Here is a 15236-nt window from a genome sequence, read left to right as displayed (position 1 = left end):
GTGAAACCGCACATTCCTTTTGGAGGTATAAAATCATAAATACAGCCCCATGAATACCTAAATATTAATGCAATAAGCATACATTTTTTTCAACTGATGCTAATGAGCCTTTTAGTGTGGAATGTATTAATACCAAAGCAAAGTCATATCAAGCCTGCACCTAGACATATGTTTGCCATTTACTGCCACATGCTGTGCATGGGCGTACGGTCCAGGGATTGTACTACGAATCCCTTGTTGCCTGCACTGCGTGATAAAACATGTGGACTCATTGCGCACACATCTCGTCACACGCATTGGGATCACTGCTCTTCACAAGACTCCATAAAGGTTCAAGCGCTCCTCCAGTTTGCAATATCTGGAGGAAACAAACGGCAGTAAAGGTACTGAACAGGGCGAAATCTTTGATGAAGTACGTTTTAGGCCACTGATTTAACTGGGTACTTTTAAATTGATAATATCTTCATTGAAAACCCATCATATCACCCTTTCAGAGTGTGACTACAATGTTCCCAATTGTGTGTTCTTCCACGTGGCACATATCCCCTTAATATAAGGTAAGAATAAAGGTGGCATTATTGCACTATATATTGAGACTCTCGACATTTGACACACACTTGCTATTTAGTTTGATGTGTACGCCGCTTGTGTGTTTTCCAGTGGCATCTAAACAAGTTCATAAAATAATAAGATATTTGGCTACTTGCCTTTTATGTCTCATAGATATGATTATTGTATTTTATACTTTATAGGGCTCCCTTTACAAAAACGTGATAAGAGCGAGTATACTTGGCCCATTGCATGAATATTGAATGACTTTTGCATGCTGTACGAGTGAGGCATTTATATAAAACTAGGGGTCTTGGTACTAATAAAAGCCGATTGGAGGCAGTTTGTAACTATAACATGTCGATCTATGAATAATGACCCTAAATATCCCCATTTTGTTTTCATCTCTTTGGCCCTCCTGTAATAAAGAAGTATAATTCAGCATGAACCTGAAATTTTTAGCTCAGACACTGGACCATACATCCTCACCTCTTTTCAGAAAAGTACTCCCTGTAAACTAGGGAGCCCATTCGTCACTCTAACCATTTCTGACAAATGTGGCAGCCCCACGATGAAGCAAGACACCTAGGTTGGTGAGTGAGTGTTTGCCATACAACGTTTTGTAATTCCGGGGTGCTATGTACACTCATATACACACACTCAAGGGCTTCCCACATCTAAGGTAAATCATTTTTGAAACCCCTCAAAATCATTTTGCTAAAGTTTTTTGAGTACTTACATGATGGGTAGTATAAATTGAAATTTCACTCACTAATTCTGTCAGATGGGGACATGAGTGGGTAGAGTTCCTAATAAGGAACATCTACAGATATGTAAAGCAGCTCAGTGTAAGGATGTATTTAGTAACACAAAGATAGCAAGATTTGACTTGTAAATTCAACCTTTAAAAAATGTATTTAAACCATCCAAAAAATGGTAACTAAACGATGTAATGGAATTATATATTACATATTTTGACATCAGCTGACTGCGGACACAGCTGTTGTATCCCTTTGTTGTTTCTGGTCAGTCCACATGTTGGTACACTAGTTGGAGCAGAAGAGTAAGTGGTGGCAGTTCAGACATGGGCAGACAACACAGGACCATCAAAATACAATAGATGACGATATCTTTGACAAATATAGAAGCCTATAAATTACCACATGAATATGTTGAGAGCATTTTATCTTGGCATTTATAATAATGAGATATTACTGCCCGTATTGTCATATAACAAGAAGAGCTTTGCAGTTCCTTAGAATGTGGTAGTGGCATTGTGAGTGGTAGAATATGATTGAAGGTGGGGCCTGATTTTCGACTTGACACAGCAGAGGTTACGTCTGCTACAGCTCTATGCTGATATGGATACAGTATAAATGAAATCTAGAGTTCCATAAGAATATAAGACATGTCGGGTAAAGCTGAGTTTAAGTAACATGGGAGAGGTATGTGACATAAGTAGGTATTAGTAATATGGTAGATAGGTACAGGAGTTTTGTTTCTTACCTTGCCTGACATTGGGATTTCCCAGAATACGTGAGCCATATAACACGTCAGTGTGCATGGTAGACAGGATACATTCATCGAGGTGAGTGAGAAGTAGACAGAATTAGGACACGCCTCCAGGGAGAGTCATGAGCCCATGAATCCTGGAGAGCTTCTTCTTCACCTGCCTCTTCTTGTCCTGTAACTTTTGTTTAAAGTCCCTATTGCGCTTACCTTCATTCTCAATGCATTGACAAAGTCTATCACCTTCTGCCACATGGCCGCCTTCTCTACTCCACTGATTTTGTATGGAGGCAGGCGATGTAGTTTCCTGTAATTATCACCATCAAAGTTATTAACTGTAAGGTCTGTCTCCTCCTCAAGGAAGTTCCTCTTCCTTATGAGTGGCGTTTGTTGTACCCTGAATGCTGTAGAAGTGTTCAAGGTCAACAAGCAAACTAACACAATTCAAGGCAAGAAGACAGATCCTAAGTTTGGGCTATATTTATGTTATCAAAAAAATGCTGTCTTCTGCCCGAGGACACCAGGCCGCATTGGGTGCACTCCAAGGCTCCCAGGGGCATATTATCAAGGGGGTTTATCTCCGCTTTTTTGGCTTTAAAAGCCAAGAAAGCGGAGATAAAATTATCTCCCTATTACCTAGCTGTCGCTAACACCAGTTAAGTGTGCCAAGATGTTAGCGACTGGAAACGGTCGCTAACATCGCTATCTCCTATTACCAACTTTTGGAGATATTCGCGCTAAGCGCGAATATCTCCAAAAGCTAACACCTGCCCTGAGCAGTTCTTAGCCATGTTATCCAATGGCAGGTGGATAACATGGCTAGGCTAAGAGCATTAGCTCGGTAATGCATGAATATCGCTGACTTTTCAACGATATTCATGCATTGCGGACATTTTTTATCGCATTTGCGATAAACCTTGGTAATACCAAGGTTTATCTGCGATAAAAATCGCCGTAGCTCAGCGGTAAATTTTTGTCTCTAACCAAGCAATAGCGATAATTATCGCTATTGCTTGGTAATATGCCCCCAAGTTTCAGTGGTGCAGGAAAGGGGTGGGCCGCCACGCTCCCACACCACGAGGACTCACCACCACCCGCCTGCCAGATTACGACTTAAAAGTAGTCTGGCGGGCAGACGGCGTAGGGTCCTGCGGTCGTGCCTCCTTCAAAGGTGGTGGTGCCTTTGAAAAAGGCACCGCAATGGGAACGCCACACAAGGTTCCTGCACGGCATGGACTGTAAAGTCCATCCAATGCAAAAACTGCTGTGCATGCATACAGGGAGGCACATGTTATGCCCCTCTGAGTGCATCCACATGGCGTGAAGCAGCAAGGGGCCCTCTACCCCCCCCCCTTTATTTTCTCTCCATCGTGAAACCCATGGCAGGGAGGAAACTTGTAATATGCTTGGCTGGACCACCGTGGTCCGGCCAAGGATATTGTTGCTCCAGGACCGCCGCACCACTACCAGGGAACGGCGTTTCCCTGGCAGTGGTCCCAGGGCAGTCTGACTGCCCAACTCGTAATGGGGTGGTGGGACCACTGGAGCAAGAGACTTTAATACCCAGAAATCCTTCACATTATCTCTTACAAGCCATCAGCAACCGAAGTTGATGGCTTGTAATGGATTTTGTGCAGGCTATATTTAGCGCTTGCAGGATTGTTTGTCAGGTGTGTAATGTACAACAGTGGAATGGTGTTTCTTCTTGCTTTTCAACTCAGAGTTTTCCACTACAGAGGCATACATACGGTTGCTAAGTTACTAATAGGGACTGTACAGTCATAAAGTCAGTCATAGGAGTCTCCACCCATGTATTTACAGATATGGAGACTTGTAAATCCTACCATAGTTGGATATTTCCACAAAGATTCGTGAAAAACATACAGGCAGAAATCTCTCTATAGGTGTAGGCAGAAGTCTACCTGTGTGAAGATCTCCAAACATAAATGTGACTTTGTGAATGGAGCCCAGTGTGTTATTAGTCTACACCAGGACTAATAAAAAACAGGTAAGCTCTTTATTACAAAAAAACTGGTAATCATATAATAAAACAAATCAAAGTCTTGCAAACTCGTTTATATCATGTTTAGAATATTAACGAGAGCTTGAAAGTGCTATTTAATTAAGAATAATATCCCTCGATGTTTTATATGCGCAATTAAAAAAAGATACATACCTTTCATACACAAAATGTGCTCCAACAATACAAAAATGAAGCAATGTAGTGCAGATGAATGGTGCTCAAGTGACAACAAATTATTGTAAAATAGAAAAGCTTGATCCCAAAGCACAGATAAAATCCCCAGGCATATTAGGTACAATCCATATATGGTTCCTAGTTTAACAGTATTTTATCAATAGTTTAAAGCCATCAAGATCGTCAACATTTCAACCTCATAGGAGAATATAAACAGGATATTTAACAGTTAAAAATGTTCATGCACTAGAAGACAGGAAGGAGCAGAGGGTCATAAAGGGGAATGAAGCCCTTTGTGAGTGGAGGGTAAACAGTGTTCCTACAGAAGAATAGTGTGAATGCAGCCGCGGCCCGTGGAGGGAGTTGCGGTGGGGCAGAGAGGCGGCGCAGGGTGGGGCGGGGGGGGGGGGTGGGCTAAAAACTGGCATATGGATATTTGGAGGTAAGTAGACAATATAATTAATACCAAAAACTTTCGTAGCGATCACTGCATCACATTTTGCGATGCAGGGCACGCTACGAAATTCATTTTTTCAATTAAATTGTTTATTTACCTCCAAATATCCATATGCCGGTTTTTAGCACCCCCCACTCTATCCCTCCCCGCCCCAACTCTCTGCCCCACCGCAACTCCCTCCACGGGCCGCAACTGGGTGAGTAGTGCTTCAATGTGACTGCAGGATGAGGGATATGACTGAGAGAGTGAAGGTTGAACAGTATTTTTTGTGGGAGTACAGGGAGAACTAAGGATTTTGTGAGTGCAAGGTATGTGGTGTTAAACGTGCTATTGCATGCAAATGCAGAAATACACAAAATCACTCTTGTGCATGCCTTTGTTGTGATATGTGTTAAAGGTAATGTTTAATATTACATGCAGAAGTACAGAAAAGGGTCACAATATTTAGTTAATAGGGCCTGAATCAAAAGATATTTTCAGCCATAAAATTCTCCATTTACATCTGACTGAAATTCATAAAAGGATTCCTATCCAGTGTTAATGAATTTACTCATCTGTATTTCTCCTCTATTAATGCAAAGACATTCTCAATAAAATAATCCCACAAAAGGGGTGGGAAGTGGCCTTTAGAAGATGTGGTTTGCATTGTAAGTTTGGAGCACCCCCAAATCTGTACATCTGAGTAAATTGACAAACTCAAAATCAACCCCTTCCCACCATAGAATAGGTATGTAATTTACTCTAGTCATGGCCTGGAACAGCCTTCCTCCTGGGTTCAGAAGAGAAATCAATCACCCCACAGATTTGGAGAGAAAATACAGGAAGGGTTTTCTAAAACAAAATAAATGTTTTCCCCATAGGGAAAAATGTGTATTTGCACAGTTTTTTCCATTCCCTCTGGTGCTTTAAAATATGTTATGTAGATTTCTGCATAGGGGACATAGGAGCTACCTAGAGTGCTAGACATGTCAAGTGACTTTTCAAGTACTAGGCCTAGAGACCTGAAACTGTCTAAGGGGTCGATTATGATGTCGTTTGAAAGGCTACAAATCGTATTCGGGCTTGCCGAATCCGATACGGAGCCCGTCTTTCCGACCAATTCAGAAGGCCTTCGGAATGACCTATTACGATGTTCGGAAAGTGGTCGGACTTTCCGAGTTGGATCTGGATGGCATTCGAAAGAACAGTGTCATTCGTAGCTGACTCGTACTGTTCTATGGACCGTGTTTCCGACTGAGCTATTAAATGTCGGATTCAAACAGCCGCTGCAAATTGGTTTGTCCGACAAGGATCGGCTGTCAGAATCTGACTTTAGGGGCCCGTAGCAGGCCCCCCTTCACCTGAAGCCTTCCGAATGGGCCTGTGGGGGTAACCAAAGGACCCCCCCATTCAGACCATGCATAGTGTGGCAAACACCAAGAAGTGCTCGCCACAGGGTGCACAATTTTCCCCACCCACCCCTTTCTTCAATGGGAGTCTGTGTTATCAGTCGGACTACAGGCTCCCATTGAAGTCAATGGGTGTCTGACCGAATGGTATCCGAAACCATTGTAATCAGTCAATCGGACTCCTCGAGTCCGATTCGGTTGGAAGCCATTCCAAGACTGATTCGGTCAGAATGCTTTCCACACGTCATCGTAATTGGCCCCTAAGTTTCCTAGCATGAATTTAGAATGAAAATGTGAAATTAATTCAGGAGGACATCTAACTCCAAACCTATATTTTGTTTGTGAATCATGCATATATGTTATAGTATAATACACAGTTATGCCAGTTGCTTAGGTATGTATTGCCTTTAGGAACTCAAGATAGAACCATGTCTAAACCAAAAATGCTAGCAGTAAATATACCTCTTCCCTCGGAAAAGGCATTGACTCATTCAAAGAATGGTTTAGTCAGTGTTGATCAGCTATTGGTTTAGGAATCAGAATTCCTGCGTAACATTGTCTATCCTTTGTTCAATGGAAGTAAATGTCAGATTCAAACAGCCGTTGCAATTTGGTTTGTCCGACAAGGATCGGCTGTCAGAATCTGACTTTAGGGGCCCATAGCAGGTCCCCCTTCACCTGAAGCCTTCCGAATGGGGCCTGTGGGGGTAACCAAAGGACCCCCCCATTCAGACCATGCATAGTGTGGCAGACACCAAGAAGTGCTCGCCACAGGGTGCACAATTTTCACCACCCACCCCTTTCTTCAATGGCAGTCTGTGTTATCAGTCGGAATACAGGCTCCCATTGAAGTCAATGGGTGTCTGACCGAATGGTATCCGAAACCATTGTAATCAGTCAATCGGACTCCTCGAATCTGATTCGGTTGGAAGCCATTCCAAGACTGATTCGGTAAGAATGCTTTCCACACGTCATCGTAATTGGCCCCTAAGTTTCCTAGCATGAATTTAGAATGAAAATGTGAAATTAATTCAGGAGGGCATGTAACTCCAAACCTATATTTTGTTTGTGAATCATGCATATATGTTATATTATAATACACAGTTATGCCAGTTGCTTAGGTATGAATTGCCTTTAGGAACTCAAGATAGAACCATGTCTAAACCAAAAATGCTAGCAGTAAATATACCTCTTCCCTCGGAAAAGGCATTGACTCATTCAAAGAATGGTTTAGTCAGTGTTGATCAGCTGTTGGTTTAGGAATCAGAATTCCTGCGTAACATTGTCTATCCTTTGTTCAATGAAAGTATATGGCACCTCTTCAACAAAAGTAAACAAATAATATATGATAGGATTTTTTGCAGTGTAATCCAAAAAGGTACTGTACACTCTGAAGTTAATGTTTCAAGTAGAATTGAAACCAACAAAAGTAACCGTATTATGTTGACGTTTGAGTCTACTTATTATCTATTCAGGGAGACTGAAAGGTCAACACAATATGAGCTTTGGAGGGCAGTACTGAATCTGAATGAACGAGGAGTTCCAAGCTCTAATTTGTGTATGTATATATATATATATATATATATATATATATATATATATATGTATATATAATTTTTTTAACTGTCCATATGTGTTGTATTTTTATAGTTCTTTTTTTTATAAGGAAGTAGTGATGGAGTTCAATTGTCCCACCCTAAAGGGGACTTGTATGCTAAAACTTTGTTCTACATTAAAGTATTGAATAATCAAAATATTTCTCTCCTCTGTTTGTGAAATGTATAACATGAAATGCAAAATTAATTAATAGATTTTGTTTGATGCACGAGGGGCACTTTTGTTGGTTTTGATAGTGTACTGGTTACCCAGCCCATTGTTAGGATATCGTTCTGGGTGCACCGTACTGGTGAGTTCAAGTAGAATTGAAGCAAACACTTTTCTGAAATAAAACCAAAATTGCACACTTCTAATTCACTTCCATGGGTAATTAAAAAAACGAAAACATTTTAAGGCCCTCTGGGACTTGAAACGAGACCTACAAATCATGGTCAGCGACTAGCTGCCGCCTCCCCCCCAATCCGGCACCCAATACCCAGGAACGTGGACACGAGACGTCTTTACTTTTTGGAAGGCGGGCGCTAGTCGCCCGGCCGTATTTATTAAAGTATGAAATTAAAAAAGGTTTTAATTGCATAATCAACAATGTATACAAAAATTCAGCAGGACATTTAGGTACATAATTCTTAGCAACAAGTTTGAGAGCCTGACTTTAACAAAACTCTAATACATGTTGTTTCCTAACTTAGACTAAACATCCTCATCTAGAATTTTTGTACATTTCTGGCCATATGGCAGGGTCACTACCGGTGTCAGGTCCTACAAGCTGCGCCTCCCCTCTGGATGTGCGCATAAGGGTGTGTAGCATTATCAGGACCCCCCGGTAGTCTTTCTACTGGCTCTATGCCCTGTGTTAGAATAAGTTTACCGACTGTAATTTCTTGCCTATAGCCTCGTAAAGGAACTAAAGGAATGTGTTTAAAACAAATACATATATTGTTATCCACCTGTTCCCTTCCCTTTACTCATCCATGCCAATATAGACTGGTAAAGCCAGCTGCTCTACATTCCTTCAAGACTTAGCCTGGAGGCTGCCCGCAATACAGCTACCACTAGGATAGCTGTCCAATAAAAGTTGGCTTTAACCTATCCTCAATGAAGAGTCGTTTGGACTGGTGCAATGTCCCCCCCTAGGATAATGAACAGCACCTCAGATGTAGATTAACCTTTGCATCGTGACCCATTGCGTCTTTATTGGCATTGACCGTTCTTGTCAGTACCTCGTCCTCTACTGTGCACTACTGCTGTAGAGGTCTGTTGAGATCCCTGGACGTGAATTCTGGAATATTGCTTGGACTCTCCCATCCCCATCTGGCTCCTAAGTGAAGCAGTGCTGCAATCTCACGTGTCACTGGTGTGGAGATGTCGTATTATAACTAAATAGCTTTAGCCCCCCCTGCGGTGCAGTGATCTATTGGAGAGACCTGATCCCATGTTACTACTAACATTTACTTTCAGGCTCTGTGTCTGTGCCCCACTGAGTACCCTGGAACTGGGACAGCCTGCTGTACACTCTCTGTCGGATAATAAGCCCTAACCCCTGACACATGTCGAAAGGTGGGCAGAGTTGAGAAGAGTCAAATGTCCGGTATATGCTATGGTTCAGAAAATTGCACCTGCCTGGATTACTGGGCATTTGCCCTTAAAAGGCTGTGAAAAATTTGGCATGAAGATTTCTAATTTAGCCAGTCCCCACTCAAAACAAACGCCAATAGCATTACGTGTTGCCAGTCAAGCTTCACCCCAAATACAGGACACAGTCAGATCATGGTGATATGGAGTGAAAACACCCTTTATGTTTTCATGCCTTCCTGATGCTAAGTCGCTCACAACGACTACTTCTAGGCATTTCCCACTTCCCACTGTCACTAACATTGGTTTCCATCTCCCAATCGTGCATGGAATGAGAAGCTAAGGGAACCCACATAAAGAATGTACGTAGGAAATAGAGTTATAAAAGTGTTCTATATCTGGAGCAACTCAAGAAAGGCACTGACCCTACTTTGAACTCAAGCTCCCTCCTTATCCATCCCTATACTGCTATTTAGCTTAAGTCAGGATAAGTTCAGCCTCCGCAGTATCAAATTTGAAAACTATTAGTTATGCCTAAATTATCATGAGAGAAATCCACAGCCACAGATTGTAAATGCTAACACCAGTTGTCTCCAATTTAACAAACTGTAATGACAGTCAAGTTGCAAGTTCAACAAAAGCACACTCATTCCTTTTGCTCCTGCACATGTTTACGAGACGCACCATGGCCAAAGCCATTCCTCCTAAACAATCGTTAGAGGACATCTAATGTTGAGGGCCTGCATTGGCCACCAGTCCAACATACTGCAGGTTTTAAAGCCCTGTGCATAATATGAAACATGGCATGTAAATCGGCCCACGTTCCCCGACATAAAGATGCAACTGATATATCCTACTCGGAGCTCTACGTTTGCAGAATCAGAATTGCCTCGTAATTTCCCCCGTTTTAGCCTGGAGAAATGTGGTGGTCGGGCTTCAGCACTCAGGGCACTCCTCGTGTAACGTCCTGCCTGGCGACCTTCAGTAGACAGAAAGCACCTTAGAAAGAGTTCCTCACAAAATTTAACGTACTGTTAAAGAGGGGGATCTGCCCCAGAGCAGTCGAAGGTAAGACAATATGTCCTGACACCAGCTTTGAAGGTTCACATAGAATAAAGGGCAATCCGCAATATGACAATAGCCCTTTTCCCAAGATCAACCACTTCTAATAGGGAACCCAGTGCCTCCCAGAAGCCACACCAGCAGGTTTGAACATTTTTAGTAAGACAGAGCCAAACAATGAATTTCCGGAACAGAGCCTTTCGCTAAGTATGCCTGGAGTCAGAGGGTCCTAACACACTATCTCAAAAACAAATTCAGTTTCCTCCTTCTGGAAACTAGTTTATTAAACTGCACTTTGACAGGATATAATCCTGACAGGGTATATGGGCTTCAACACTAGATAGGAAGTCGAGAGCTTTGCATGACTACAGAATTCGTAACTTAACATGCCATCTAATCAAAGATTTGCGTCGACAGACGTTTTGATGCAAAATGAGTTTAGGTAGTGGCATCAACTTTGACTTCAGAGGAGAGAGACATAAGGGGGCATTTTAAATAGGACCCGCAACTTTCGGTTTCTGCGATAACACAGCAGGCTTAAACCCCCAACTCACCAATAATGGAGGCTTGAAGCCCCCCCGTTAACTTTCTGGTGATGTACACCACTTTAGTGTAGATAAAACACAACACTCTCTCCTTAGCACAGCGAAAAGGGTGCCTAAAATACCTATTGAATTAAATTCTTACCAACAATTGCCCCCTTTGTTACTTACTAACACAACCGGCATAAGCAGTTATAAAAAGCCAATCCACTGTTCTTTAACAATAAAAATGAAAATGTCACAGATCTCTTTTAAGGGGAAAAAACAGTCGTGAAACGTCTCTTCAAGCACAAAATTACACTTTTCAGGCAATAATAATTACCTATCCCTATTTGTACACTTTCTGCAAAGGGGTCTCCCCTCCAGGGGCTGCCCTGGACGACCCTGCTTCACTTCCTTGACAGCGTATAACTTCAAAACAAAGGCTGTGGCCCTACACCCGAGCACACTAGACCGAACCCGACTTTTCACAGAAACAGCTGTTATCTCCCCTGCCTCCGATGATTGCTTACTCCATTTACTGCCTTTGATCAGGCTCCCGTTTTAAAGCGCTCCCGAAGGCAAACACATCAACATCGCTCCTAACCTCCACTCACTTATTTTTCTCATCCCGTCCCTTGCCAGTAAAGTCTCCTGCCACAATATGAGTAACATTCCAATTTACGGATCATATTATGAAAATCACCCCCTCAGGCTTTAGCAAAGAGGTTGTATTAACAGATCTGTATAGCGTGTAAATACTCCAGGAGCCGAGCTAGTTACGTTCACGCGACAGCCTCAAGCACACAAAGGACAAAGGACAATGAATACTCTGGAGACGTACGGAGCCAGCCTCTTACCCCATACAAAACGGCTCTCTCTAATCAGTCCTGAGTCTCCCACGAACAGAAGCAACAGACATGCCAGAGTGCTGCCTTGTTCGTGACCTCCCACACAGTATGGCGCCGTATCTACCAAGCCACAGTCACGCCTCTGCACATGGGGCCAAAAAGAAAAACACGTGGCATGGCCACTCTGCCTCCGATCCGAACTCAGGATCTTGCGCAACCCACAGGCGCCCCTCCCACTGCACACCACTGCTCTGCCCCTATGAAGGGCTTCCTCACCGTGCTCAGACGCCCTCCGTGGCTGTCCCATGTCCCGATACCCCGCCGCTCTGCACACTGGCGCCGTAGATTCCCAGACGGGTCTCCTCGCGGTGTTCCTCAACCGGCGAAGCGATGCTTCCCCGCGTCTCCGCTCTCACGATGGGGCCCACGCGGCTGGAACGAAGCGGCTCTGGAACCGCTAGCCTGCGAACGACGCCAAACGTAAAAAACCTGCAAAAGAAAAGGCAATCATTAATAAAACAAAGAAGCCCCGAGCGCGGGGCACACCGTTTCGGCGAGGGAGCGTCCAGGGACAAGAGGGTCTCCTGGGCGCTCCCTATCTCTTTATTCCCGAGGGGCCAGGTGGCCCCTCCTATAGCCCGCCCCCCCTGACCCGGACCCACTTCCCAGGATCCGGGTCAAGGAGGCCGCCAGCCAATCGGCGGTGGGCCGCGCCCCCCAGGGCACGCCCCCACCGCCGAATGGCGACCAAGGAGACAGTGGGGGCGATGGTCGCCGCGCCGCCATGCGTGCGGGGGGGCCGAGGGCCCCCCCTTTTCAGTCTCTTCACTTTACAACACAATTTTTTAAAATGCTGAAATATGCTTACACGCTATGATTCTTCGCCTTTTGTCACTTTCTGCAGTACTCGACCTCTGTCTACAATTGATTGGTTTAGGGCAGACAGTATGCTTCTTTCAACCAGTCTGTAATTAAAGTGCGACCGTATATTATATATTCAATTTTGTTCTTTGATTGAAACTTATAAAACTCACCAGGGAATGAAACTCTAAAGTTGCCATCTCTTTCATTTAAGATTTTTTGAAGCTGGAAGTTCCAGTGTTTCCAAATGTGCCATTCTACGATCTCAGTACAATTTACAAGAGAAAAGAAAGGAAAACACATATGTTGAATTGCGGAAGGGACGATAATTATGTTAATTCCTATGAAACAGTTTTGCAATCTTTACCAGCACAGACACTTGCACCTAGTGTTCACGGGAAAATGACAGCAGTTTGACTTTCAATCTTTGGTTTCCAATAATAGATTTGAACGTGGTATACTCCCATTATCACCAGGGGCAGCTCCTCAACTAGGGCGGAGGAGCGTTGCCCTACTGCTTCCACGCAGTGCGAGAAGCAGAAACATAAAATGATAATAACTTTCAGTTATTGACATTTTATGTTTGGCTGTGGGCGAGCTTGTGGGCGGGGTTGCTCTGTGAGCAGGGCAGGGGAGGAGTGGTATGGTGTGCCTACTCCTAAGTGCATACAGATTGTTTGGTCGGCCCTCTCGGGCCACCCAAACCAGATATGCACACTCTGCCGTTCTCCATGCAGGCTGCAACGCAGCCTGCATGGAGAACATGGCCTCCCCATAAGCCCCTGGCTGGACGGCGTCCTAACCAATCACAACGTTGCATGCAGCTTTGTGATTGGCTTAGGGAAGGAAGCCTAGCTGCCTGCTTCCTGTTCCTGCCGTAGGCAGGAGAGCAGGAGCAGAGTAGACGCGTGACCCGGCCGGTAGAATGGTAAGTTTAATTTTTTTATTAATATTATTAAATGAATCCCCCACGCGTGACCTCCCCGCGCAAACCCCCCCTCCCCGCGGAAACTCCCCTCCTGGTGCGACTCCCCATCCCCCCACCCGAGAGCCATGCCAGCTGCGACTGATTACCACAATATCAAATTTTCAGTGATTTGGGGACAGATATACAAAGCACTGGTCGCAAAATTTCGGTCACAAAATATTAATACATACCATTCAGATTCTATATGAAACATGCCCCTTCTAAATCAAATCAGTTTTGAGTCACAAACCCAAATTGTGACTCAATAGTAAGTTTTACAGAATCGCACTATGTGGTTTGTACATACCAAAAGGCATTTTGGTGATTTCAAATGGCCCGATTCTGCAAATCTGTTGTTTGTGACTGCAAACAGCCTTCGTACATCTAACTATTAAGTTCACAGTGCTTGGTGAGCATATGGAGTAACATCTCCTCAAGTTTACATCTTAATACCTGTGAATGGTATATTATCTATGGGCAGCCCTATTCCTTTAGTTCTGCTTTTTGTAAGTGCAGCCAGTTACCATTTTGTATTGTGTTGACGTTTGAATTACCCAAAAGTTAAAAATATATATTTTTCTTTTTTTCAGGACATTTTTTTAATGTGAAGCAAGAACAGGCAACGTATACAAAGAAGAACGATTACAAGCAACCCTTTCACAAATGAACACTGCCAAAATGTATTTGCTTTAAGAGAATGTATCAAACATATTTTTAGCCTATTGGGCTAGCATTTGATCTTTTTAGATCCTACTCTGCCTGGCAAAACATTTAATATGTAAAGAGGACATACTTATTTCTGAGGTACTAGAATGTATCAATCAAAGCAAATGTTGCTTCATGCTTATGCATTTTTTTTTTTCAAACATCCAAGTGCCAGAATAAGCATTATACTAATACAGTGGTATTGTATGAGGCATTCTTGTTTTTCATAGATTGTATATTCACTTTTTTCGAATTCTCAGCATATTGAATTGATGGTTGACTAATTTGCGAACTTGTGCTTAAACAATTAAATAATCATGATTGACATGGTGCAGGTGCGGTTGATTTTGAAGGCAATATAAACTTAAGCAAGTACATCCAACCATTCAGGAGGGTAAATGATAGCTTCCCTTTAAATAACTAACAATGCATTTCTTGCAAGGGTGGATTCTGGAATAATTCACTCCATATGTGCTCCTAAGTAATAAGTATTCAATATATCACAAGAGGCCTGATTCGATGGAAATCTGAAAAATATCGTATTTTCGCCATAAATATCATAACTGAGATTTTCAAACTGAAATCTGGATAGAATAGATTGTTATTTCATGAGGGCTGGTCACAGAGACAGATGTTGTCCTTTCTATGACTTTCAAATGTACCAAAGCCCCAAACGATTGAAAACGATGTGCCAAAACAAATAAAGGAGAAGTTAATTGGGTACCAAGGTTTGTCCTTTTGGTGTTAATTAATACTTTTTTATTATGTTTTAGGAACAGAGGAAGCTTATTTTTCACCGTTGCTCCTTATACTTTGCTCCAAAATACGCTATAATCAGGGCCACTGGAATTATGCGCTTGTGCGGGCATGGAGATTTTCGCATAATTATACATTTGCCGCATTTGCCACATAATCCATCATTAACAATAACAATTTGTTAACCTAGCTCAAACGGTTCAAGAGTTACTAAAAACACAGCA

The 15236-nt window shown here is 42.9% G+C and overlaps 1 protein-coding gene across 1 annotated transcript in view; it reads left to right on the top strand.

The window, feature by feature from the left end:
* Positions 1–14977, top strand: part of USH1C (USH1 protein network component harmonin) — an 898978-nt gene extending 884001 nt beyond the window's left edge. Inside the window, exon 21 of the mRNA XM_078681063.1 lies at positions 14142–14977. Within this exon, the coding sequence (XP_078537189.1) occupies positions 14142–14154 (13 nt within the window). The 3' untranslated portion in view covers positions 14155–14977. The remainder of the gene's footprint in view (positions 1–14141) is intronic.
* The last annotated feature ends 259 nt before the right edge of the window (positions 14978–15236 follow it).

The sequence above is a fragment of the Lissotriton helveticus genome, chromosome 3_1 (assembly GCF_964261635.1).
Source record: "Lissotriton helveticus chromosome 3_1, aLisHel1.1, whole genome shotgun sequence".
Taxonomy (NCBI): Eukaryota; Metazoa; Chordata; class Amphibia; order Caudata; family Salamandridae; genus Lissotriton; species Lissotriton helveticus.
Note: the sequence above shows the minus strand (reverse complement) of the source record. Positions and strands in the feature narration are given on the sequence as shown.